At 43.5% G+C, this 27,768-nt stretch overlaps 2 protein-coding genes across 7 annotated transcripts in view; one reads left to right on the forward strand and one right to left on the reverse strand.

The window, feature by feature from the left end:
- Positions 1 to 18,341, reverse strand: part of peo (ubiquitin E2 variant domain-containing protein pendolino) — a 42,681-nt gene extending 24,340 nt beyond the window's left edge. Inside the window, exons 1-5 of one of the 6 annotated variants that reach the window (XM_077646397.1) lie at positions 17,637 to 18,008; positions 17,076 to 17,136; positions 16,120 to 16,203; positions 13,596 to 13,726; positions 5,169 to 5,233 (exon numbers count right to left, since the gene is read on the reverse strand). In XM_077646397.1, coding sequence (XP_077502523.1) covers positions 5,169 to 5,233; positions 13,596 to 13,717 — 187 coding nt within the window. In that variant the 5' untranslated portion in view covers positions 13,718 to 13,726; positions 16,120 to 16,203; positions 17,076 to 17,136; positions 17,637 to 18,008. Of the gene's footprint in view, positions 1 to 5,168; positions 5,234 to 13,595; positions 13,727 to 16,119; positions 16,204 to 17,075; positions 17,137 to 17,535 lie in introns of all 6 variants that reach the window. The other 5 variants (XM_077646395.1, XM_077646392.1, XM_077646393.1 and 2 more) reach the window with 5 other exon arrangements.
- Positions 18,342 to 19,712: 1,371 nt separating this feature from the next.
- Positions 19,713 to 25,043, forward strand: LOC144113355 (cell adhesion molecule Dscam1-like). The gene has a single exon (XM_077646399.1). It carries the CDS (start codon positions 20,007 to 20,009, stop codon positions 22,233 to 22,235), a length of 2,229 nt encoding a protein of 742 aa, XP_077502525.1. The 5' UTR covers positions 19,713 to 20,006; the 3' UTR covers positions 22,236 to 25,043.
- The last annotated feature ends 2,725 nt before the right edge of the window (positions 25,044 to 27,768 follow it).

Below are 27,768 nucleotides of genomic sequence, written 5' to 3' on the forward strand. Positions count from 1 at the left end.
TGTAGCAGCGTGCAAGTCTCTCTTCATGTTCAAAATTGTCGTAAGCGCATTAGGCGTGTTTGAAGTTCCTTGTTACCTTTAAATTTTGCAAGGCCGAGAGCGACCATCATTCTGACCTTTGTTGACCGAGAACTTGTTTTATCGCTGTGCCGCCGAACTGCATGCTTTCTGTTTGAGGACACGAGTTAGCCCAATAAACAATTTTCTAGTTGGACGCAAAGTATCTATGCCCAATGAGTAACTTCAGCCACCATAAAGAGGGCCATTTTTTGATGTCCACGTATACGTTCAAACTGCGGCGTGTCCTGGAACTGCCTAAAATATTTGGTTTAAATATCTTTGTAAAAGATCTCAGATTATACACTTGAATGCCCAATGCCCTCTATTCTCTTAAATTCAGGGACTTTTACTAACATGTAAGCATTGCAAATGTTCATTTTTAGCTCCTTACATTGTAAGCTAAGCCAGCTGGTATAACGCGGATAGCTGTGAGGTTTAGTGGAAATCCGTTAAGTTTCGGAAAACTTCTTTTTGTGGTGCTACTTAAATTTCTTTCCTGAATGACGTGAGGAAAGTTCATGCTCACGGGAGGTTTATCGAAAGCGATGACGAGGTTACAGATATGCAGGAGAATAATGCAAAGCTGGTAGTCATTGCCTCTCAGATAAGTCTGCACACTCGTAAAGGCCGATTTATTAGGACAGAGCGCAGTTCCCAACTAATTTTGCTTTGCTGGCAGTTAGTTCATGCTTGCAGTTACTGTAAACAAGTGTCTTAATTTTTGCGTTCTCATGGGGTGGGACGGGCGGTCGTGAGACACCGCCAAACTTCAAAATGCCTTTCCAGGAGGAAATCTTGGACGTCGCGTGCTTGCAACGTGCTCTGCTTCTGCAGCCAGGGTTGGGTTCCATCTATAACCGTTCCTTTCGTGAATGATATGATGCGTTTTCCTGGGTAGCACTATGAATCCTTGCTAATACCGCTGTTGTGCAAACTTAAAGCAGCTGCGCTTGAAATTTCAGGAGCTATATTTGCTCTGCAGAATCCTTTACTCTTTGAAACTTGCCATCCAAGCATTACATGCCGCATATCATTCTACACACTCATAAAGAACCTGCCGGAAGACGAACTATAGAAGATGACTTGCTTTTTAGCCAAATATAAGGGTAGAACGTGTTGACGTCTGGGCTCGAAGCATACGCTCGACCATACACAGTTGGGCTCAAGAAGAGAGCGCGCAAATATTAATCCGTTGTTTCAGATTTCTCCCATGGCGAAGGGGCTGACTACGCCGTCTTTGCGTAAAGTGCAAGAGTTAAAATATAAAGGCTTGACGGTTACCACTGACACGGGCCGAACTGAGAGCAAGCGCGTGTTCTCCTTCGTAGTGAACGGTGGTCGCAGCGGCGGAGCGGTGTGGCAGTGGCGGCCCCACCGAGGTGCGGCGGGAGGCGGAAACAGACCCCATTGCGAAGGCCGTAAGAAGAAAAGCATGCGCTCGCCTCGAGACCGGCCATGGTCCAGCACACAAGCTTTTTGTACTTCACCTCCATCTAAATACGGCTGCTGCGGCTGGGATCAAACCTGTCACCCTGGGATCAGCAGCCGAACATCAAAGCCACTGAGCAAGTGCGGCAGGCCATCATGCTGAATCACTATGATATTCAGTGAATTCTAATAACATGTACCATTTTAATCAGTCAAACTGCTCTGAAACAATGACACATGAACTAGAGCCTGTGTGGTCTAGACCCTGTGAACTAGGCCCGGTGTGACGAAAGGCACAGACATGACAGGCAGCACAGAACATTGTCACAACACCATGTGTGACGTCACTGCATTGTGACCAATCAGCGTGGCATGTTGCACCTACTTCCTCTCCCCCTTTCCCTTTGCGTCCTCAGCAAGTTTGGCCTTAACAGCTGTCATCACGAGAAACAATCTTATGGACACCTACATTTGCAAAAAGAATGGGATGCTAAGACGTGCTTAAAATATACTACACTACTAAAGCATGTATGAAGACCTGCCAAGAACAGAGTGGTAACCGAATAACCTCTAAAGATGGGCCGAATTCTAAAATATGAACTGCTTTTAATGTTCTATGCAAGCACAAGATGCAGTGTATCATCTGTAGCATCAGACAAAGTATGTAACAGGTATGACTTAAATGGCCAGTGCTTCAGAGCACTCAGTTCTGTCCCTTGAGTGCACCTACTACCAGGTCAACATGGTCTACACAACCAAAGATAGCACACCCATTAGAGCACTGCAACTGCTTCAGTACCCACTACTGACAAAAGTCCGCCCACAGAATTTTTTGCACGGAATATGCGTCAATGCAGCTCTTCAAGGTACATCTTCTTAAAGGGTAACTCTGGGTTTTTTATAGATTCATGTATTCTAATGAAACTTTTACTGGAGCTTTTCCTCCCTGTCCTGATTATTTCCACCGAGTTCAGCAGCCGTGCAGCAATTCATTCCTGCACAAATCGATTTTAAAGTTTGCCATTTCCATGGCTTCAGTTTAGCTGATATCTGCAGGCAACACTGTGTTTGCAACATCACAAACGCTAATCTTATGTTATTGCCCGCTCCCCGTGTGAAGAACAGATCTTGAGGCTTGCATTAAGTAATCTTACACATTTTATGAATGGATTTATCATTTCCTATCGCTACTTCAGCCATTCAACACACATATGTGTGTTTTTCTAGTAATGTATCTGATGTCATCAATGAGACAACCAGAGCATTGTTCCTGGGCATAAACAGAGTTTCGGTTTCGGTTTGATATTTTGTTGTTTTAAAATAGTTCTGCTTGGTATTTTGAAAAATGGCTTCTAGTGCCGGATACAAGGTACTCCAAGGAATACGATGCAATCATTAACCCATATGTAGGAAAAACCCAAAGAGTTTGAAAGAGAATTACAAATGACAGTGAAAAAAAACATTCAAACACAATTTTGTTCGGCACAGAGCTACCAGTGGCAACCCATTCAAGCAAAGTAATTAAGACAGCAGACTAGGCATGCTGACCTACAATAAAACAGGACCAAAGTAATGAAGCCAGCAGAAAGAGAAGAGGATGAGTGCTGACTGCACACTGGGATTTTTCTGCCACTGTCCTTGTTACTTTGGTAATCTTTAACCATGAATTCAGGCAAACAGTAAAATACTTTGAGCATGACATAATTTGAGTAAAAGCATACTGCTGCGAAAAGATGGAGACAAACACACACACGACAGGACTGGTGCCAACTTCCAACTGAGTTAACTGTTCGAAAAAGCCACTTTATAACCACATGAGCCAAAGATACAAAAGCTACAGGCAAAAAAGAAAAAAAGGTGACTAAACAAAAAACATACCAGCCAAAATGACAGATGCAAGGGTTACAATATTGGCAATGATCCGCTAAAAAACCTAACCGCTTCTTCTGACAGTGACACAGACGGCTTACTCACGTAGATAGGCCCCTCTGCTTGATGTAATATGCTTCAATTATTTCACGTTCTCATCTGTCTTTGGCCCTCGCAATGAATCTTGTATTTTCAAAACACGGACAGCATTTGTAGGTTTTGCAGTAAGTGGCCATGTGACTACCATAACCATTAAAGAGTGAGGCAGCACAAGATTACAATAAAAAATGGTTACGGTAGTCCTGCCTTCTGTGTGTTTGTCTGTGTCTTTTCACACCAGTACAATTTTGCACAAATTATGTCACGCTACAACCAACTAGCTCAAACTAAAGTTTTGCTGGAACTTTGAGCATGCTTCAGGCTTCCCCTTATTTATCCCAGCACTGCAACCCCTAACTCACACTTTGAGAAAGATTATAAAACTTATCATTCTGCCAAAACTGCTCGAAGGAAATCACACTTATTTTGCACTAGTGGCATGCTTAGAGGTAATGAGTACAAAAAAAAAGCAGTAAATATCACTCAAGAAAGGAAAAACACCCAAACCAATACCAAATGAATGGTAAATACTGCCTCCATGAATGGATTGAATACACTATTCTCTGAAAGCAAAAAAGTAATGCAGCATGAAATCTATCTATGCAACATATTTAGCTACAGGAAGCTAAGTTACAACCACGATCTGCAACCATGCCTGAGTGCACTCCTGACAGCAGTAGGAAAATATCAGGGAATTCTGCATCCCTGAGTGGCTGCTGCATGCTGATAATCATAGGGTGCTGCAAAGGCAGTCGCAGGACACCTCAGTAAAACGTGCCACAGCTCTGCACAGAAAATATTACATTCAACAGATAAAGCTAGGTCAGGTAACCCTTCACTAAGTTATGTCATTTTACCAAGTATGGATATCCATAGGGCATCCATCTTAAAACCAGTCTGCCACAAGATGTCTGTGTGTCGGACAGATATCCATTAATGAAATCCACATCACAAATACCGACAGCATTATGGCATAAAATCCTTCAGAAACATGCACAGTTGGCTCTCGAAAATTTTAACTCAAAGGGCACGAAAAAAAATTGCTGGGAATACATGGAGTTTGAATTAACGAGAGCCCACTGTGCAGTATGCATCCTCAACATAAGTACAACAAATCTGTAAAGAGAAATTTCTTTAATCAAACATTAAAGTTTCTAAAAGAAATAATCACGAACACTCAAGCCCTATAATTTTCAATTTTTTTTAACCTAATATCTTTGTCACTTAATTAGGTCATAACATGACAGGTGAAATATGTGAGACGCCAAAAATACTCCCAGATTTTTTGCCATCCTACAATGAAGTGAAACCCCGAAGCTGTACTTCCATGGGCAGGGCACCCAGCCCCTCCAAGATTACCTCAGTCAAACTAAGCAGTTTCAGGAAGTGTGCCATGCTTGCTCACAGGGAATGCAATAAAAAGTCTCAAAATAACTACTATCATGAATAGCAACCATCTAGTAGCAGTAGCATCAAAGAGGTATGCACAGGCAAGCTCAGAAAACTGGTAAAATTAGCCCCTGTGCATATAGCCATTAGCAATCGAAGCCCTCTAGGCTACTGAACTTGACATGCCAACAACATAAGTATACTATTATGAAATGAACTCACAAACACAGCACTAAAAGAAAGTAAAAGGATGGAACATGCAGTTATAATGCAGTAACATTGCAATTTCTCAGTGCTGAGTGAAAGCAATTTCCAATACTCACTGAACGCCGAGCTTGCAGATGGCATCACGTACACTCCAGATAGTTGCTGTCTCATCAGCATCAAACTGCAATGAAAAAGAGTATCAGAGGCAATTAAAAAAAAACACCCACTCAGGTTTCTCATTTGCTAAACATACATACGATAAGAAGTGTAACGCAAAACCACCTTTTGAAGCATGCAAAATTTAAGCACAGAGGCAGCAAGTGATGATAAAAGCTGTAATCACAAGTCATATTATCTGTACAGATGAGAATTAGTGAAATGATGAAATATGTAAAGGCAATCCAAACATGCGCCTGCAGAATTTTTCAATACATTATATTTTCTAAAAAGCCATGCAGCCAATAAACAAAAAAGTAAAACTATGAGTAAATTATTTGAAAGCTGGCAGTGCACTAATCTTATAACAGTAGTCATAAAGAGAATTTCCAATCATGAATGGAAACATGAACTGACTGCAGTTATCAAAGATTTCATAAAATGCCAAAGCCCAGTGCATATTTTGATGTCATGTAAACAACTGAGCAACGCAAAGCTTAATTCCCATCATCCCTGGCATCCTTCCCTCTTCATGTCTGGCTTCCTTGCAGCATACTTAAAGGGACTATGCAATAAATTAATTGAGATTATGTAAAACAGAAGAGAGATAGGCATTCGATCACTCGTCACCCCAGTGCAAGAGTTTTTGAGCTAGCATTAATAACAGCGGAGATATAGAGATTAAAAATTACGCTTCTCCTCTCTCCCCTCAACTCGTACACGAGGAGCACCAGAAAAAAATAAAGAAAACAGCTCTGGGACTGGGCCCCGCCCATGAATACGTCATCCGCTGACGTTTATTTTGCCACTTCCGGTTGTCGCTCCTAGCCCCCCAGCAGAAGCGTCGGCGGCGTGGCGGCATCTCTCCGGTCTCTTCGCCTTCCTGGATTGCGGCGCACGTCGGGTTTCTTTGCTTGTCATCTGTGGTAATTAGCAGTAATAAACCTGGACCTCGAGGTGCGACTGCTCGCTTTTACTGCCGCGATGGGCATCGAGCCCTATCCGTGCGCACGAAGAGCCGTGCGAGTGGCTACGGAACTCCCGACAGAAGGAGGTGGCAGAGGAAAATTGAAACCATATGCGCGAAGGCAATGCCCTGGCTCACGCTTGCCCGAGAGGGTCGTGAGGCGGCACGAGCAGACGATTTTCACGGCTACCAGAAGTGTGCCCGTGACGTCGTGGCTGCCGTGGCTCCAGCGAATGAGAGCGTGTGGTGGCCTGGCGACGTCATGGTACAGTGACGTCTTTGTTTCACGATTTTAGTTCCAAAATCGGTCACTACGAGCACACCAATCGGCCCGCGAATTTAAAAAAACACGGTTTTTAAAAGTTCACAATAAATTGCCAGCTCAGTTCTGAAGACTCATACTTGATGTGAATGCTTCTTAGCATCATTTCTAAGCATTGAAAACATTTACAAGCAACTTTTTATTCATTGCATAGTTCCTTTAACTTCATAGTTCTAGTGCACAATGCCAACTATCCTGGACAAAAAAAAATGTGAGTGCTATCTTTGCAGCAGATGAAGGGTCAGCTCACATTACACTATATAAGATATCCAGACCTGTTGTATCTGGCATGCACTTCTGTATTCAAGAACAGAGCAACAAATTTTTTGTAGACTCTGACACCTGAAAAATTAAGTGCACATATATTCAGACGAATGTGCCCATTAAACGCTTGTAAACTAAGAATGTTTCTAAAGAATGGTCAGACAATGCCTCTAAGCAGCAAAGTATGGCAACACACAAGCCATAACAAAAGACCAGGAATAGTACCAAAGATACAACAGAAAAAAATAAATGTTATGAACTTTCCATAAATATGGTCAGCTGCAGGATATCTGGCTGGTTTGTATGATTAATCTTATTCACTCATTCATCTTAAATTAACCTTACAAATGCAATTATTAATGTTACAAATTAACCTTACAAATTTCACATAAATAGCAGAGCCAGTCCGCTTCAACTCCATGCCACATTACCTGCACAGAATACTTGCCGCTCACTGTAAACCAGTGGGTTAGCATTGAAAAACAATTCTATGCAAAACAAATTGGACGATAAAGAGCACACGCAGTACTTAAAAAACTGTTTTTCAATGACGTTTAACCAAATGGTCCAAACAGTCATGCACTACTTAGTGGGTGAAACCTGAAAATTTCTGCTAATGGCATGAGCACTGCTCTAAACATCTCCTTCAGCCAACACAACAAGTAAACAACTCAAAGAGCACAATTCCATCGATAGAACGTCTGATGGATGCACTTTTGAGGTTATTGTGCCATTGTGAGGACTTCCATTGCTGATCCTCAAGAAGCCCAAACCTCCTATTGTTTGGCCTCAGTACATCCTCAGAGAACCGAAAAATTTGCCCTAGAGGCCCTTCCTAGCGTACTTTCAGGACATTTAGATGACCATTTGACAAAAAAGTGTGTTACTACAAACATGTTGCAGGTGCCATTCACATAAATTATGCAACAGCTTCCTTTTCTGTTGTGATTCATTAATGCTGGATCCTGCCAGAAAAAAATTTCAGAATGTGTTCACCACGCTCACCAAGATATTTTTGTGACTGGATCACCACATTTGTTGGTGAGGACGGGTTGTTCTTCATGCAGGGTGTTTAGAAAGCAACAGCCCCATCCCAATGCTAAAAAAACAGAGCCCCAGAAGATCCAAAAGCCCAACCCCGTTAAAAACATGCAACATGTAGCAGTCGCTTAAACAACAAATATATGCAAAAGTTGTTATTATGGGTCAAGACGTTCCAAATTACGTTTCTTGAGATTAAAATGATTCACCTTATTAACACACATACTCCTCTTAATTAAACCTGCAGCTCTTGTGCAATGACAGCCACGTGCATGAGATAAACTTGATTTGATGTCAGTTTAATGCCACAAGATTTCCCTCTACTGAATGTCAGCAGGACATCGACAAATTTCCATTCTCAAAACATCAAATAATGCACGAACTGAGGATGCCCTTATGAGAGATGTTTGGTCGTGGTGCATTTATGATATTCCCAAAATGTCTCATTTGGAATGAACACGCTTAAACAGTGTATAGGTATGTTTAGGATTTTTGCTAACCATACTACAACATGTAACGCAGCTGGGAAACATCAAGGTCCGATCCATCGTGCCAACGAATGGTGCCACAATCCCAGGAGTCATCTATGACATTGACAATGAAACATCTAATGCAGACCTACCAATTCTCATAAAACCAGCAAGCGAACACAACGTGAATGTGCATGTTGGTCGCCTCGGCAACTCACGTTGTGTGAGGATAACCTTCAAAGGCGACTGCCTTCCACCCTACGTGAAGGTCAGCCACTTTCGCCACCAGGTTCGACCATTTATTCCAAGACCTATGCAATGCTTCAATTGTCAGAAGATTGGACATGTGAAGGGTGTTTGCAGACATTCGGCCGTGTGCCCTCGATGTGCCGAACCCCACTCAGAAGACAACTGCAGCGCAACCACGTTGAAGTGTCCTAACTGTCAAGGTGATCACTGCGCCTCTTCCAAAGACTGTCCCCAGATCAAGAAAGAGATCACCATTCTTAAACAAATGGTGAGAGACAACTCTACCCACAAAGAGGCCACTGTGAAAGTACGGCGAAGACGACGTCACCGACGAAGGTCTTCACGGCGGAAAATATCAAGCTTTCAGGAAACGTCACCTCGTCAAGCATCATCATCAGCGGACGTTTCCAGCACTCCGAACACCAATGTTGGAAGGGAGAAAACTGCCAGATCTCTTTCCACAAAGGAATGGCCGCCACTTCCGCGTACACGACCGCCAGAAGAGCCGCAGAAGAAGCCGCCCCCAGTACAGCAAGGTGCTGTATCCGAGGAGTCGCGGAATACAGATGAGCAAGTGATAGCACTTATTAGGCCTTTAATGAATGCCATTCGCGTGCTGCTAAGCAACATGCACACACCGTCTGCCAGAAGTGCGCTTCAAGTACTGGACGCTCTGAGTCCGGTGCTTGCAACTTTTGAGTAGATCGTGGCTCCACAGCCTTGGTCTTTTAAGGAAGAGGTCCGACAAGCAGCTATTTTTCAGTGGAATGCCCGCGGACTCAAAGCGCGCCTTTCGGATTTCCGTCGCTTCGTGTACGCCAATATGTTTCCCATTATCGTCATTTGCGAGCCGAACTTATCGAACAAAATCAGGCTTTCTGGATATGAATCATTTATGCCGTCAGCTGTTTATGAAAACAGTAAGGTTTTGGTGTTTATTCGCCGTGACCTCACCTACACTCATCAGCCTGTACCACCTAATGACAGTAATCAATATATATGCCTAAACGTAAGGAAAAAGAATCTGGCCTTTACTTTTGTAGGCGCCTACCTATCTCCGTCAAGTCGATTTGATTACAAAAGACTACAAGACATCCTTTCCTCAACTTCCAATCCCTGGGTCATCATTGGAGATTTCAACGCCCATCATACACTCTGGGGAAGTCGGATCATCAACGCAAGAGGCAGAGCTCTGGTATCTTTCGCCTCCAGTAATGAACTTTGGCTGCTGAATGATGGAAGTCCTACGTTCTTACGTGGCTCCACGTACAGCGGCTGTCTTGACTTGGCTTTCGTCTCACGAAGCCTAGTCAGACGTGCAGGGTGGTTTGCGGACATAGAGACGCATGGAAGCGACCATATCCCCACGTACATCAAGATCAGAGGATTGACCGCTTCCAAAACACAGGATACGATCCAAAGAGTGGACTGGCCTAAATTTCAGTCTATTATGGAAGAACACTGCGACGCCAATTCATCTTTCGACTTGGAAGAGGCAATCAAGAACGTGGTGCAAGACACTATGTGTACTCTAACATGCTCCTCGAAACTTAATGATTTTGATGTGGAACTAGAACGACTACGAGCAATCCGACGACGTGCTGAACGAAGGTACCGACGTACGAAAACAATGGACGATCTACGGACCGCCAGGCGCACGCAAAAGAAGATACAGCGCCGGTTAGACAAGCTCAAATCGCAACGTTGGGCTGCCTTCTGTGAGCCGCTAGATCCACGCAAGCCTTTATCGCAACTATGGAGAACGGTGCGCGGGCTGCGGACACTTCCCGTACAGCGATTCCCATTCAAGGCGCTTGCCCTCTCTCAAAAGAGATCGGAGATTGACGTGGCAGAGGATTTCTGCGCCAGATTATCCGGCCAACTCACAGCTACCAACATTCCATCGCCTTCGAGCAGCTACCCGCCACCACGTGATTTCCGGTTGGATCTACCATTCTCGATCCACGAACTTAAGGCAGCATTAGCTTTGTGTAGCCGCACATCAGCGCCAGGACCTGACGGAATTTCCTACCGAGCTCTGTGTCACCTGGGGGAGCGAGCGAGAGGTGTTCTTCTTGAGGTGTACAATGAATCTTGGAGAAATGGCACGCTACCAACAACCTGGAAGACAAGTCGCCTTGTTCCACTGCTGAAGCCTGGCAAGTCGTCGTTGGAGCTCTCATCACATCGCCCGATCGCTTTGGCGAGCTGTGTGGGCAAAGTAATGGAGAGGATGGTCCTAGGACGCCTGGAGTGGTACTTGGAGTACCACAACACCTACCCAAATGCCATGGCGGGCTTCCGACGCGGTCGATCATCGATCGATAACGTCGTCGACCTGGTGACCTACATTCAACATGAGAAATGCCGTAAGCGTCTCTGCGCATCCTTATTCCTCGACGTTAAAGGGGCGTATGACAACGTTACGCATGAAGCCATCCTCTCTGCTCTCGCAGAGGTAGGAGTGGGTGGTCGGATGTTTCAATGGATACGGAGCTATCTATCCATGCGATCCTTCTTTGTAAGCACCGAGGAAGGCCATACTTCTCCTCACTATAGCTACCGCAGCGTCCCCCAGGGCGGTGTACTTAGCCCCGTGTTATTTAATCTACCACTAATTGCTCTCCTTGAGCACGTGCCAACCACAGTCAGGCTATCAATGTACGCGGATGACATCTGCATATGGACATCTGCAGTAACACGCCTACAGCTGCGAGCGAGAATTCAGAGAGCCGCCACACAAACTGTTATCTACCTCCGTAATCGAGGCCTGGAAATTTCCTCCGAGAAATGCGCACTAGTGCCATTTAAGCGCAAACCCCTGGCAAACTACAGTGTAATGATAAATGGCCAAATAATACGACGGGTCCGATTGTACAAGTTTCTAGGTGTCATAATCGACACGGACTTGTCATGGAGCCCACACATATCGTACGTGAAAACACGGTTGACAGGCATCTGCCACCTGTTCAAGTTTTTCGCTGGCAAGACCTGGGGAATGTCGCCTAGTGCCATGTTACAGCTGTACAGGGTGCTTTTTCTAGGATTTCTGCGATACAGCTTGCCAGCAATAAACAACACAGGCAAAACGAATCTACGCACAATACAAAGTCTTCAGGGTCAAGTGCTCCAGATCTGTCTAGGCCTGCCTCAGAGTGCTTCAACAGTGGTTACGATAGCAATCGCTAGAGACCACCTTGTCAAGACCCACATTGAAATTGAAGTACTCAGGACCCATATAAGGCATCTAGCCAGGAATCCTCGTCACCATTTAGTCTCTCTACCAGCGGACAGGCCACACACATCTTTCAGCCAAACGATAACTGCATATGATGAATCATTGCCAGCTTGTTTCACTCCGGCTGCGAGACCTTCGATCCCTCCATGGTGCCTCGCTCAGCCAAAAATCAACCTCGCAATACCTGGTATCTCGAAAAAAGCTGATCTGTCATCACCAGCCCTTAGACAGCTCACGCTGCTACATTTGTACGAGAACTACCGTGACTCAACGCATATTTACACTGATGGATCTGTCCTTCCAAGCAGCTCCGCGGCGGCAATCGTCATTCCAGCGAAAGCTACAACAATCAAATTTAAGACGACCCACGCGACAACATCGACGGCAGCAGAGCTCGCAGCGCTCTTAACTGCCCTTCATCACATTGGTGATGGACCGCCACACAAATGGACAATATTCTGCGATTCGAAGGCGGCACTGCAGTCTCTACTGTCACCTCTACGACGCGGACCGCACGAACAACTAATCTTCCATATTACAGAGACGCTACACCATATAAGTGATGCCGGCCATGAAATAACATTCCAGTGGCTTCCAAGTCACTGCGGGATTATCGGCAATGAACGGGCGGATCACGCTGCCCGCTCAGCCCATACTGAGGAGCGCCACGTCCCAATTCCTCTTTCTAGAACTGACAGGCAAGGAAGCTCCGCCTACATGCTCGGCAGTGCACCGAGTCGCAATGGAATGAGCTACATTTAAGAAATACGCGACTGTACTCACTTGATCCAACATTAAGTCTTTGAGCGCCATCACAGCTTCGCCGTAGAGACGCCACGCTTTTATATCGACTTTGGTTGGGTGTTGCCTTTACTAAAGCCTATGCCTTCCGCATAGGGATGACCGACACCCCAACCTGTGACCACTGCGGCCATGAAGAATCAATTGGCCATATATTGTGCTCCTGCCCGCAGTACAGTCCACAGAGGGCATGCCTTAGCCACGAACTTGACCAACTGGACGACCAACCGCTATCCAAAAAAAGAAATCTACAACATCGAAAGGACCTACCGTCGCAGAAGAAGGCCGTGCAAGCGCTTTTGCGCTTCTTACAATCTACCGGCCTGTGTGAAAGACTTTAACTGGAACGCCTTGTGTGTGTGTGTCTCCATGTGTGCACGTTCCTTTTTTTTTTGCGTTTTCCTCTCTGTCATCTTTTTAACCCCTATCCCCCATCCCCAGTGTAGGGTAGCAAACCGGAGACACATCTGGTTAACCTCCCTGCATTTCCTTTTTATTCTCTCTCTCTTGCTGCAATCTGGGAAACATCAGCACAATACACAAGTGCACATAGTGCACTTCACAACAAATGGCAGCATAGGCATGACCACAACAAAAGCAATGAACTAAATTTAAACACGTAGGCTCAACAGATTGTAGCAGAACTGACTCATCTTTCATATCAGCAGTTCTAACAGTCCTCCTTTCCTCTTACTTGATCACATTGCCCTTGGCCTGCTTTACAAGCCACACTCTCATATGCAAAAATGCAAAAGAGGGTTTGTAGATTGTATGTGCTATCTTGATAACGAAAACATGCTGCAGCTGCCTAAAAACTGCCAATAAAGCAACAACTGACCTATCTATGAAAATCTGTGAATCATTCTGTAACCAAAGAATGCAACTTCTGCAGAGCTTGCTGTAAGAAGGGAATGAAAAAATAGGCAAAAAAAATACATTTATCCTGTGGTCTGACATTGTGCGCAACAAACTGAAAGCAACAAATGTGTACCCCTCAACATGAATGGAGCTACACAACGTACAGAAAACACTTACTATTCTGACATGAGCGAATACTCCAGAAAGACTCGCCCATAAGCATGACTGCATTGACTGTCATGCTCCAATGGCTGCAAGCACCGGCCACCCACACGCTGCTCAGGAGTGGCCGGAAGCATCTTGCGACTCTGCACCAAACAGAACACAAATCTCTGCTAAAGCCTTCTTCTTAGTACTGCAACAAATAGAAGCTGAAGAAAATACACGAGATGGTAGAACAACAGTTTTCAATGCACATCTTCTGAAAATGGACTGCATGCAGTGCTTGACATGCATGAGTGCAGCACAACATGAAAACAAATTCTGCAATTTTGTCATTTCTCACACATAAGACACGTCTAATCCTTTTCATGCTAAGATATATATTTCAAAAATTAACAAATTTTTAAGGCTTTTGAGGGTTTGCGTTACTCCTGGCTTGTTGAAGGCTGTTGGCCATGTTTTGGTTCATGACCAGCAAAATACAACACACATCCACCAGGGAGGCATATAGGCCAAGTCTTTCTGTGCCTAAGCACAGGGTGTGGAATCTTGGCCCCGGAGGCCACATTTTGAAGGGGACTGAATGCAAAGGCACTCGTGTTGTGCAATGTCAGCACACATCTAAAGAAACTCCAGGCGGTTGAAATTATTCTGGAGCTCTCCACTACAGCATCTCTGATGGCCCAGCAGCAGCTTCAGGACATTAACCACATGTACAAGAACACACTGCACAACATTATGTCTTTCATGCAGCTTCATATACAAGAACACACTGCACAACAGTACATCTTTCATGCAGCTTGCGACAAAATCACAACAGTACATCTTTCATGCAGCCTGTGACAAAATCAGTCAAACAATTTCTCAATTGGCATAACAATTCCTATCTCTGTTTCTGATTTTTCGGTGCTGGTTCAGCTAGATAAAAGGCGAAGAATAATTGAGGCCGAAAATGTAATTTCCCAGATGCTCAACATAAATTTCTTGGCAGCGCGACAATTTAAACACAGTGGTTCATCGTGCACAGTTAAGGAGATATGCTACAGAACAAATGTTTTTAGTTAATATTTGTGCAAAGTGACTGAATATTTCACAGATAAGAGATCTTTGTCAGTTCTTTTTAAATCTGTTGTCAGTTTTTACCTAGTTCAACTTTTGCAAGTCATGCATTTGAAACAGAGGGATGTTTTTGTGCACCTATTTGTCATCAGTATATATACACGACAGCTATGAGAAATATCTCATTTTGCTCACTATGGTTACTTTACTTTTATGCACTGAGAAAAAGTTTGCCACACATACAATTTCTGAATTTTTCAAAAATTATTACTCTTTCTAAAATCTCTATAAGATAGGACTACAATGGTTGTAAAACATTTGACTCCCATTCCCCAGCATAATTTGCAATAAAATATAATGCAGCTGAATTCTGCATACAGTAAAGCATATTCATACCAAATTTCACCACGATGCAATTAAGTAGATTAACTGCAGTAATTTTATGCACAGGCACTGATGTTGCATGAAAATAATAAATGAAGAAAAAGGCGTCCCAAGTGATTTAAAGCGAGCATGGCAATGCAGCTTCTGGGGACATAAAGAACACTATCGTAGGATACAACTTAAAACAACAGCAGTTGTTAACACTGGGCCACGGTCTGCAGAGTCTTGTATTACTTTGCTAGCTAATCACAACAGTAAACGAAATCAGCTTTTTAATGTTTGACTTCAATAAACGAGCCATTTATGAAAATTTTAGAGTTTATAATTTTTTCTTGCGACTGGCTTCTAGTTTAGGCAACAAGAATAGTTTTAACAACATACCACATTTTTGTCATGGAGGAATTCTGTGCAATGGCGCTGAATGTGGGTGGAGCTTCACTAGACTTAAGTTGTATTCGACTATAGTTTTTAAATTTTATTTCGAGCTAAAAGGCTACTAGAGGATGCGTCTGAACCAAGAAGGCTCCTTTTACCTGTGTGCAACACCACAATGACTAGAAATGCCGCTATTTAAATTTCTTGCAGTCGTGAAAGTACGGTAATTTCTGGACTATAGTCCGTGGACTATACGCTTAAAAGCTGAAATTTTGCGTCATGTGGACTATCTATGTGTGCGGACTATACATGATTCCATTTTTTCAGATTGTTCGTCAAAGCTGGAGAAGCCTACCGGTGGCTATAAAAAAAAAAAAACATGCCCCGAATGGACGCCTATGACGTGCACGCTGAAAAACAGAGTGAAATCAGCTTCGATATACAAGCAAATGGTGTCGCAGTAGCAGAGAGTGCCTCCTTTCCAGTGCTTGTATTTGTGATCACAAGGGCAAAACCTCATGAATATAAATAAATAACAGATATGCAGACGCGTAAGTGTAGATGTAACGCCAGCGATGGCAGAGTCAGAACAGTTGTGATAACTGCGAAAAGACGAGGAGCCTTCTCGGCAGCATTCAAGCCGAGTGTAGTTCAGCGAGGGTTGAAATATCGTCTAATAAAACGCGCCGTTTTACTTCTTGACAATAAAATGCTTGCTTACCTATTGCATACTGCTTGCAGACAGTCTAAAGCTTATTTTCAGGTGAAATTCATCCCTGTGGACTATACACCAGGTGTCGACAATCTAAGCAAGAAAATTTACTTTTAGCTGAAATTTTCCCCTGCGGACTATAGTCCGGAACTTAAGGTAGCTCAATTGTGCTCGTTTTTTGCCCACTTGGCATGTTTACATTGCAGGTTTTAATAATTTTGTGCCTATATTCAGTGCTCGTATTGTTGGACATGAAACAGACACACTTGCACATAATAAAACATGCAAAAACCAAAAATATGATTTCTCGATAAAATTAAGTCTTTTTTTCACCAGCGTGTCGTGTCGCCTTAACATCATCTATGTTTCCACACCATTCCTAAGCAGTCTCTATTCCAGGTGTAAACCAACATGGCATTAAATCAAAACTTCAAAATTTGTCCAACGGCAGTTGTCATCAACACAACCAAATGCACAATTTCATGCTGATGCATTAAGGTTTTGTCATGCTAGTTAACAGCTGCACAGCACTGCGGTGTGGAACATGCAATAGCTGCCCCTAACAGCAATATTCTTAGTGGCAAGAAAATCCATTTGGGTACTCGTAGATATCAAATGCATGGTCCACACTACAGTAGCACGCCTTTTTTAGTGACACCATGAGGTCTCATGATAAACTCTTGGGTATAATGGCAATGCATTTGCTGTACAACTGTCAAGCAGCTGTTAGAAATAGTAGCTGCTAAAATTCCAAAGGAACTTGTGTACCGAGATTTCCGAGTTAGACCACACAGCTATGAGCACTCATTTTTATTCTGATAACCCCTTGCTGCAACACTATAAAAGCTTGAGTGGTGCACGTTTCTATGTAATTATCCCCATAAATACTGTGTACTAGCAAGCACTGAGCACGCTGCGCAGTCATTCGGCACATACGAAGAACAACAGTGCTTATTTCAACTTACAGTGCGAACGGACATTGTGCCGCTGTAGTACGTTTTGTTCTTTAAGTCTTCAGTTTACAATCTGAAAATGAAAGATAAAAGTTCGAGGAATTAACCATGTAAACAGTATGAAAATAAAAACCTATACTTTGTGAACTATTCAGTGTGCATTAGTGCAGCTCGGCTATATGGCTCCAAAACTTTCTACACGGCAGAACGATTTCAACGGGACCACAGAAACGATCAGACAATGACACTGACGACCCATTCAACACATGATACATGAAAGGTACAAACGCGTATTTATCGTACAGGGTATTTATCAACAAGGTATTTATCTCAGGCAGAAAGCAACGGGAACTGGAAGCGGTTTCGTTTGGTGTAACGCAAGCAACGAGCACCACAGAGTCGTGCAGGCACATGGTGATCGGTACTGTACGAACACGAAACTAGGGTGGCTAACGTAACTTCTGAAACTCACATCCGAAAGTCCGAGCGGAACCGCGGAACATTCAAACACAAATGCAAAGCATATCTGCAAGAGTGCCGAGTGAGTCCATAGAGTTCGTGACAGGTTCTCACCGAACGTGAATTCATTGGTTTCGAAGTTTTCCCAACAGTCGACAGCCTTCCTTCTTTCTTTTCCTTTTGTTTTAAAGGCCCAAAGTAACGGCTTGTAACAGCGATAAGCATTATAAAAGAAGGCCTACAGATGACCTGAGCGCAGAACGCAAATAGCACAACATAAGCAAGCTTCTTAGCGCAGGCTGCGTATGCTTTTTCCGAGACTTCTAAAAGTTGGGTAAGCCAGAGCGGTAAGCGCGGCTCATATCAGGGAGTTCCAGCGCTAACTGCTCCGAGAGGGCGTGTTTACCGCCTATTGGTGTGTGTTCTGGATGTGCCTAGCGAGGTTTGCGGCAGATACATGTAGCATGAGCTTTTTGATATAGAGCGTGAGCTCCGTGATAAATAGTTTGCATTTGATCATGATGGACAAGCACGTACAGTACACACCAGGGTTCCTTTAGCAATCGTCGAACCACCGTTACATTAGTACGCTTCATTTCAGTAATTTAAGAATGCATTCTGCTATGAGACATTAAGAACTCCAGGTGGTCTAAATAAGCCCAAAGATCTCCGCTACGGCATGCCTCATGGCCTACAGGGTTGCTCCGGCACGAAAAATTTTAACCCAATCATTAACTTGGTGAATCTCACGATTCATGACAGATATTACCGCTTTGTTCCAGCTAAGAGTGCTGCCAACGATGGATGGATGGATGGATACGGCTGAACCCTATACATCGGGCGGTGGCTCAAGCCACCTAGCCATGTCTTGTGAAATTTTACTCCTGTCTTGCTTTTAGCCACCAATCAGATAACCTTCGCTTGGTTACTTCTAACCTCTTAAAATCCACTTTCCCTTCACTATCCCTAAACCCCAATGCCTTTGGTAAGTCAGCCACGCTGCCTTCCACTGTAGGGTGAAGCCCTTTACAGGAGAGTATAAAGTGTTCAGCCGTTTCCTCCTCCTCTCTGCACGCAATGCACAAAGTGTCTATCCCCTGGTACCTGACCCTATACGTCTTAGTCCGCAAAACTCCAGTCCTGGCCTCAAACAACAAAGAACTTCCCCTACAATTATCATAGATATTTTATTTGACAATTTCCTGTTTAAAGGTCCGGTATGTTTCCAGTGCCAATTTCGTCAGCATCCCTGTTTTCCACAAAGCTCTCTCTGTTTCTTTAACCTTTTTCTTAACCGATAATTGCTGATTTGCCCCCTTACTGCTGTCCAGATATTTGCTTGTCAATTTTCTAGTTCGCTTTCTCCATTTCGTGTCAACATTCATTCTTTATATACAGGTATCTGAAAACTTTCCTAGCCCACCGCTTTTCCTCCATCTTTCTCAATCGTTCCTCAAATGCTATCTTACCGCTAGCCTCTCTGCTCTCGAAAGACGCCCATCCCATATCACCCTGTACCCCCTGATTTGGTGTATTGCCATGTGCTCCCAAAGCTAACCTCCCTACTCCCCGTTGCCTAATTTCCAGCCTTGCTTGAACATCTGGCCTCATACACAGGACCGCATTACCGAAGGTCAGGCTAGGTACCATCACCCCTTTCCAGATCCCTCTTACCACCTCATACCTATTGTAATTCCACAGTGCCCTATTTTCATGACAGCTGCATTCCTACTAGCTTTATTCATTACATATTTTTCATGCTCTGTCAGATACTCAACACTGTTATTTATCCACACCCCAAGCTACTTGTACTCATTCACTACTTTTAGCACGAACTCCTGTATTCTATGCTCGCCGCCCTCTTCATTAAATATCATGACTGCAGATTTTTCCTTACTATACTTGAAGCCTAATCTATCTCCCTCTGTACTGCATATGTCTAACAACTTCTGCAGGTCTTCCTTGTTGTCAGCCATTATCACTACATCGTCCGCGTATATTAGTCCCGGTAATGTCTGTTTAATCAATTCCCCTTGCTTGAAAAAAGATAGGTTGAAGCCTGATGGAACAACTGATGGAAAACGCGCTCCCTTCGGCTACCACTCGAACTACACGTCCGTCGGACCGACACAAACACACAAATCAAAATAGGAAGAAAAACTGAAAGCAGCGCTGCTGACCGGTGGCGCTATCTATTGGATAGCGTTAACATCAGCGATGTTGTAGCGCTGTACACAGACTCGCTGTGTAACAAAGTGGTGGTTTGTGCGGCGTGTCTTCTTTAGCTTAGGCCTTAGAACTAAATCGTTTGTTCTCTCAGTGATCACCGAAGGGTACCATGTGCAACAGCAATTTTACGGACAACATTCTGTTGGTTTACCATGTGAGTACGCACCGTCAAGCGCTGATCTTCCGGCACAGATGTGGTCGAAAGTACCCTGGAATGAAAACCTTCATATAGCACCTCAGTCAAAAACTTAAAAAATGGTTGAGTTTAAAACTTTTGTCCTCCTTTGCGTTTGTTCGAGGCTGACGTTTACTTTGGCTCAAAAACCACCGAAGTTGAGCCCCCTGCAACTCCCGAAAGACCTCGTCGCTGGCACGGATGTCCGCCTTACGTGCAATGTAGTTGTCGGAGACACTCCCTTGGAGATCCTGTGGTATCGGAACGAGAAACGACTTATTTCTTCGCCCTTTATTGAAGAGGAGGCAGGAACGCACTTATCTACGTTGTCCTTTAAGCCACTTGGTGAAGATCATGGTGGAACTTACAAATGTATGGCCAGAAACGCTGCGGGTGTGGATAGCGCGTCAGTGGAGCTGGTAGTGAATGCTGCGCCTCGATGGGTAGTCGAACCATCAGATGTAAAGGCTGCAGAAGGGAGCGCGGTCACAGTTCATTGCAACGTGAAAGGCACGCCCGTTCCACAAGTAGCATGGGCGCATGACAATGGAGGAAGAGTCGCTCAGTTGCGATCCATGTCAGGCAATGAGGATTCTGATCGGCACAAGCTGCTCTCTAATGGCACGCTTCTGATACGAGACGTTCAGAAGTCTGACTCTGGCATGTACACGTGTAGTGCAGACAATGGTATTGGTTCGGCGCTGAAAAAGGCTGTCGCTGTTACTGTGTACACAGTCGCCCAAGCGCAGGTTTTAACACAGCATCTTTCTGTGCAATTTGGCCAAACTGCCAACCTCACTTGCATTGCTACTGGTGATCACCCAATTACGGTAACGTGGCTTAAAGGTGAAAAGTCAGTAGCAACCAACAGCCAACTTTATGACAGAGTTATTGTGTCCAACGACACTCAGAAAGAACGACTGGTGTCTTCATTGATACTACAGCAGGTGACCGCTGGCGATGCAGGTCGTTATACCTGCAGAGTGAAAAATGCTTATGCAGAAGACACCAAGGCTATTAGGCTGAATGTCCAACAGCCTCCCTCTAATCCCACTGAGGTTGAAGTGTCGGATGTATGGAGTCGTAGTGCCAGAATCCGCTGGAAAAGCCCTACAAGTTCAACTGTTTTGTCATACCAAGTGCGCTTTTGGTCGCACCGAGAGGATGAAATGTTGAACCACACTGTCCGTGGTGGTGTCACCACGGCTCTTGTCCGAGACCTCCATCCAGCAACTGAGTATAGAGTCGCCATTGTAGCAGTAAATTCCGCAGGCGCAAGTGAATCCTCTCCCATAATTCGATTTACAACGACGCAAGAAGAGCCATCTGCTGCACCTGTCAACGTTCGTATTGAAAAATCTGGGGCAACTTTTGTACTAGTCACGTGGAGTCCCCCACCAGAAAGTGATTGGAATGGAGAACTGCTTGGCTACTATGTGGGCTATAGCAGTGCAGCCGAGTCATCAAGAAAGAGCCCTTTTTCTTACCACACTGTGGGCCCTGATCAGGGCAGTTTTACCCTGCGAGGTCTTGCCAAGGCCACGTCCTATGTGGTTGTGGTAAAGGCATTCAATGCAGTTGGAAGTGGTCCACCTTCACCAGCAATACCTGTGACCACTCTGGATGGAGATTTTCCTCCAGCACCAACACTCAGTGTGTCTGCTGTTGATCAAACCTCGTTGCAAGTCACATGGATGTTCAACGTACCAGTGCCACACAGGATCACTGGTTACACACTGCACTACCGGCAGCCTGGTGACTCATGGAAAGAAGTATTTGTTGCCTCCGGAAAGCAGTCCTCTTACCTTCTGTCAGGCCTTGAGCCTTCCTTACCATGCCAGGTATACTTGATAGCCCACAGTAGACAAGGCAACAGTGAGCCAAGTGACGTGCTGAATGTGCCATTAGTGGTCACATCAATCCCACAGCAGCCAGGCTCGCCAGCTTCATCAGACACGGAGCTACGAGAAGTGCTTTATGTAGTCGTGCCCATTGTGACAGCCACCGCACTCGCTGTAGTTCTTGTGGTGTCTGTCTGCTTCTGCCTGTATGTGCGCAAGACACGTCCGCCACCACCACCTCCTGCCTATGCAGATTTTCCCCGAGACTCAGACTTTACTTTTGCTGTGCATGGCATGCCTCCCCCTGGTAAGGCCACCCCCTACTCAACAATGCAGAGGTCCACGGACAACGAGGGCATTTATGAATCCATTGTTGATATGCGAACCTTGTCCTTACGTCGGAAACAGGCTGCCCAAAATTCCTTGAGAAAAGGATCTATGGACTTGGTTGACGTATGTGTTGTGTGAGTGTTTAATACCTGTGAGTGAAGTCTGCCAAAAATTGTATCAGAAAAACTTGCTGTAGTCAAGTTTGTTGCAAACAGGCCAACAATGTGTACTCTACAACTTCATGTTCTGAAGTGTTTTGTAGTATGCACTGACAATGCTAATTTTGCGTGTCCATGCTTTGCATGCAAAGCAAGCACACTTACTGGTCATTCAGTTATGATTTCTGTGTTTTGTCATCTTGGTCTGCTGTATGCAAGTGTCTGTGTAAGCAATCTGAATGAAGCAGCGAGTGACGTGCCAGAGTTGAGATTACTTGATGTGTGCTCACAGCTTTCGCTTGCTGACAGTTTCAAGGCCATCCAAATGTGCTACAGTAGTCTCGTTTGCACGTACTGCAGAAAACTAGCTTTACCACAACCTTTATGGCTACACAGCTGTAACCAAGTGTCTTTTATTTAACCTTATTTAATTTTTTAGTTGCCAGCATTGAAATAGTTTATCACAGCTGCCTCTGGCAAAATACACTATGTTTATTAAATGTGAAAATGGAAGAGAAAATGTTTCGTACATTTATTTGAAGACTTGGCTTTGCTTTATAGTGGAACCTGCTTAAAAATGAACTCAAGCACAGTAAACTATGTCCTATTGTGTGCACTCACAACTCTGTGAGAGTTGTCAGTGTAAAATGTGTTGGTTGTAGTACTTGGTGTACATGTCTAACTACACACTTGTACTAGCACTTCAGAACAAGACTCCTTTTGTTCCATCCAGCGTCTGGCTGCTTCGCATTGTAAGCTGAATAAGCAGAAGCAAAATTGACAACTTCTGCATTGCTTGAGCAGAGGTGAAAGTCTGTTATCATATCCTCCACCTACATCACATATGGCCTCATACTTTCAGCAGGTAGTCACATACTTGAGCATGGGGAGAGCAACTTGGTAACAAGAGCAACCTATGTAGTAAATGGTTTGCTAAACTTGTTTTATTCTATGCCAGGCTCTCCATGTAAAAGCATTTTGTATCTTTTGTTTTGTGAAAGTAATTTTTTGCATGATTACCGTTGACATAACTTATAAAGGTATCTCTGGTCGGTAACATTTATGTGTTTTTATGTTGAAGCGTGGGAGCTTGGCAGGTATCCTCAAGTGAGCATTTTAATAGTTTGATATGTTGTAGCTTCACATTCTGTCCTGCTACTTGGTTTCAGGTTTGCTCAATGGGATAGCAAACCTGTGTGTAAATGGCTTGTGGGTGACGTCGGAAGCATTGCGATAATGCATCAAGCATAGTTGCTGCAGTGCATGTCGTAGCAGATGATGATGAGTTGATTAAACAACTGCACAGGCTTTCACCATGCTCCTGTTTTGCAGCATGGCAACCATGACATGACTGCAAGCTGTTCACAAAAGGTTTTTATAATGTAGGCTTGGCCATGTCAAACTGCTTTATATATAAGTCAAACTGCTTTATATATAAGACAAGTTTCTGTGTGTCCTTCGGTTCAATATAAGCAGGTTCCACTCTGTTGACAGGCATGAAAGGCCTTGCATGGCTTTTTCTTGTTATTTTTATGCAGACTACAACAAGGGCAATGGAGAAATTTGCCTCTTGTTCAAACTACATCATAACAAATACCTTGTTTTATCTCTGGTCTAATCACAAAGCTGTCACCAGTGATTTTTTTTTTTTTTCAGTGTACTACCAGAGAATTTCATGTAAAATTACTCACGATTTAGCAGTTAATTCAAGCTTGTATCTCTCAGAAAATGCTAATTTTAGCATGTATACCTGAGCTAATATTTTTAAATGGAAATAGCTGTTGTATCAGGCTTGTGTCCTCTGTCAGCTGATGGCTGAAACCAAAGATAAGAAAGGTGCATAATGTATTCTTGTTACAGGCCTGTTTGTTTTATGATGAACCTGAGTTGTGACGATATTTTTTTGGATAAGTGTTGTATGCTAGTGTCTTTACAGAAGAAAATTTTTTAGTCACACTTTCAGAAACTTTTTTGGCATTCATGGGGGAACATAATTCCCACTGAAGTATAGTTTCAGCTTTTTATGTCTGGAATCGGGGTGAGAATTTTTATCTTGCAGTAGTAGTAGGTTAGGTTTTTATCAGTGCCTTGCTAGCTATGGACTTTTAGCTTGAACTTACTGATAGATGCGTGTGTTGTGTAGGTTCTTAAAATGTCACATGAATGTCGCACTGAACCTCATAACCTGCTAATGTCAAACTCTGCCTCACATCCAGGCCGTTTTTATTTTTATTACATTTTAGTACAGTGTGCAAAAGCATGTTTTACAGGCTCTGTAAGGCTCGTATAAAGCATGCTTTCAGGCCAAGCTGACTTTGTTATTGTACAACTTTATTGAGCGCTTTTTTGTTAAGTAATTGTTATTCACTGAAGTCCTGATATGAAATGAAGTCTGGCATAGTGTCTGTCTCTGAAAAATACTTTGTTAAGAAAGCTGGGAAATGTCGAAATTCACTTGTATACAATACAAATAACATGCCGGTCTATGTTTATTGAACAATATGCGTAGCACTCTTTTACTGTTTTACAAGCAAGTTAGAAAATTTATGACTTTATTTGTTTGACTGACATATATATATATATATCTTTGAGAGCTAGTATTTTACTTTGTCAGGAAATTTTTGTCTAGCCATTCCTCCTTTCACTGCCTTGGCTGTCTGCTTTGAAGATGTGGGAGAAATTGTCATGTAAGTCAATGCTCGCACAATATATTACATGCTTCTCTTACTTTATGCTCTATGCACTGTGTGAATTCACATTCCTCATTAAAATCACAGCCCTTTTATAAGTTTGTCTCTATATATGTAGTAAATGTTGCCACTGGCAACATTTGCTGGACAAGCTGTGCATTACATTACCACTCCCAAATTTTCTCCATTTTTGTTGTGATGTTGACGCCTGTGCAAGGTGTGGGCTGGCGTTGATTTTTTTTTTATCTCCAGATTTTCACCTATTTGGAGAGAATTATTGTTAAAGAAAAGCTTTTGTATGGTGAACAAAAAAGCTACCTTTGTAGTGAACACCTTATACATTATGCAGTGGGCATCGCTGGCACTCACATTATATGACATGATTTAAGATTCACAGATGTATGGGTATGAAAGTTGAAGGATTAGTCTTGAAAATTTATTTTCCATAACAGCTTGAAATTTTTTTTGACACCCTACCTTACCCATGATTTTCTGCTGCGTTCAGCGCATTTCAAGCTAGTTTTCATGAAAAGATCTCGGAGGAGGCCACATGAAAGAACAGACTGCAGCACTAGCATAGGCATAGGTGCTGGAATGTTTGGTGGCAAGTGCCTATGGTATGTTGCTGTACATAGGTTCGATGTGGTGCCGCATGTTTTATTTGCAGTGAAAAAGGCATGTTCTAACTGAGCATTTTCCCTCTGTGTGAAAGAAGCTGAGATTTATTACAAGTTGTGATGGCCACTAGTTTTTAGCAGACCTGCGCTGAAGTGCTAAAAAAAATGAGTAGACATTTGTTTCCAGAAACAACACCTGAGCTATGAGAGAGGCTTTAGTGTGTGATTATAAATTAGAGGTCTTGTTTTATTCCACACCTTTTGCACTAGTGCAGAAAGTATTGGGCAAGAGTCAACATAGTTGGTATGAGTTCACGAGAAGCATGTGCAGCCTGCTGCCCGTGATCATTGTAGTGCAACAGAATAAAGTGCACAAGGGCAACTGTAGCCTGCTTGTGTCACACGGAGTATAGTCTTCACTTTGAGCATGTATATGGACACGCTAAGCTCATTTTATTCTTATTTTTGCTGCAATATTTATTTGCAGTGGCAATGAAGTGGTAGCTGCAGGTGTCTGATTGTCGGAAAGGCAGCGCACAAAATATCTGGCTGAGTTGAAAGTGTTCACCTTTTTTTTTGTGACAGAACTGGAAAAGGAAAACAAATGGAAGTTAACCACAAAAAGGCTCCATTTGCCTACCCTGCACTGAGAAGAGGAGAGGAGATAAAAAAGGGGGAGGAATAGTAAAGACTGTAATACAGACACAAGCCTTTGTGAGTGTCTTGACAAGCCTGTTAACATGTTTGAATAGTACCATTTACTCATGTCGGTTATGTTCAGGTTATCTTATCAAAAATCAAGAACACCTTGGTTTTTATGCCATAAATGAGCGTGTACAGTGAACACTTGCACAGCCTGCACTTTCAGAGCAACAAGCACAGGAGTGCCCTAGGACACGCGCAAAACTGCCTCCTGCATGGTGCTGTCATGTGCTGTGCTGCAGAGGGGTGTAAGATTGAGTATTAAAATCCTTGCATTCACTTAACTAGTGCTGGAAGTGCAGGCGATTAGCAGTGATGTGCACCAAAGTTGTAATGCAGGCGTGACTTTGCATTAGTCACTGTGTCTGGGTATCGAACCCAAAAACTTTCTAGCACCAGAACTTCATGGCCACTGGAGCCACCCAGTAGGTAACAATGTGCCGAATGTTTCACATAATTGATTTGGGCTTGATTAGGAAACACTAGTGCTGTATGTAACCTTTGTCAAAAGTTCCTAGGCCACTGCATGCATGACCAGGGTAATCACTGTGCAATTTAATGTATTCTGTATGGGACTTCAATGTTCTGGGAGGGAAGTTTTTTCCTTTTTTCTCAGTGCCTTCAGCCCTGGCTGCTCTACTGGAGCACTGACACTCAAGCCAGTGACTATTCCAGTTGAATTTGTCTGTACTAGGGACTTTTCACCAAGGCAGTAGATTGGGTAAATTGGCTCTCTACTGGAACATGCAGAACAATATGCTACTCTTGATGATAGGGGCTAAATGCAAAAACATTAAAAATACCCCAGATGGTGAAAATTAATCCAGAGCTCTCCACTACTTCGACCTTCACAATCCATGTGTTGCTTTGGCACAAGCTGAACATGCCGTACCATAGTTTGGTCATAGAGGCCACATTTTGATGGAGGTACAATGCAGAAATGTCTGTGTATTGCATGATGTTGGTGCATATTGAAGAACCCCAGGTGGTCTAAATCAAGACAGAGCCATCCACTATGCTGCTTCTCATAGCCCAATTAGAGCTTTGGGAAATTAAAATCCATATACCTTATTAAGAGCCTTCTTAGTTGCTTCAGTGTTTCTTGCCAACTTGTTTCCAAGCAATTTATATACAGTCACCAACATAGGCATACAGCCACCATAGCCTCCTGAGGTTTATGTCGCACATGAAACATTTGGGGAGTAGTTTCTTGTACACATCAGTAGTAACAGCAGCCTTACACGTAGCTTTGTCCATTTTAGAAAGGACCATTGCTGTGAAAAATACTTCTGAGCATAAAAAGTAACCATTGTTTCCTCACCCTTTCAAGAGTTGCATCATGGAATGCTTCATTCATTATCACAAGTGATGAACGTAACATTGACTGATTGCTTGAGGATGCACTTTGATAGCTGAAGGGACTACCAGAGATCACTTTTTTGTAATGACGTACATAAGCTGACTTGCTCAACATAAATTAAAGAAACAGCAGTCGCGCCTCTGA

The sequence above is a fragment of the Amblyomma americanum genome, chromosome 1, assembly GCF_052857255.1.
Source record: "Amblyomma americanum isolate KBUSLIRL-KWMA chromosome 1, ASM5285725v1, whole genome shotgun sequence".
Classification (NCBI taxonomy): Eukaryota; Metazoa; Arthropoda; class Arachnida; order Ixodida; family Ixodidae; genus Amblyomma; species Amblyomma americanum.

Coding starts and splice junctions, on each gene's coding strand:
- LOC144113355 (XM_077646399.1), top strand. CDS start 20,007: ATGGTTGAGTTTAAAACTTTTGTCCTCCTTTGCGTTTGTTCGAGGCTG.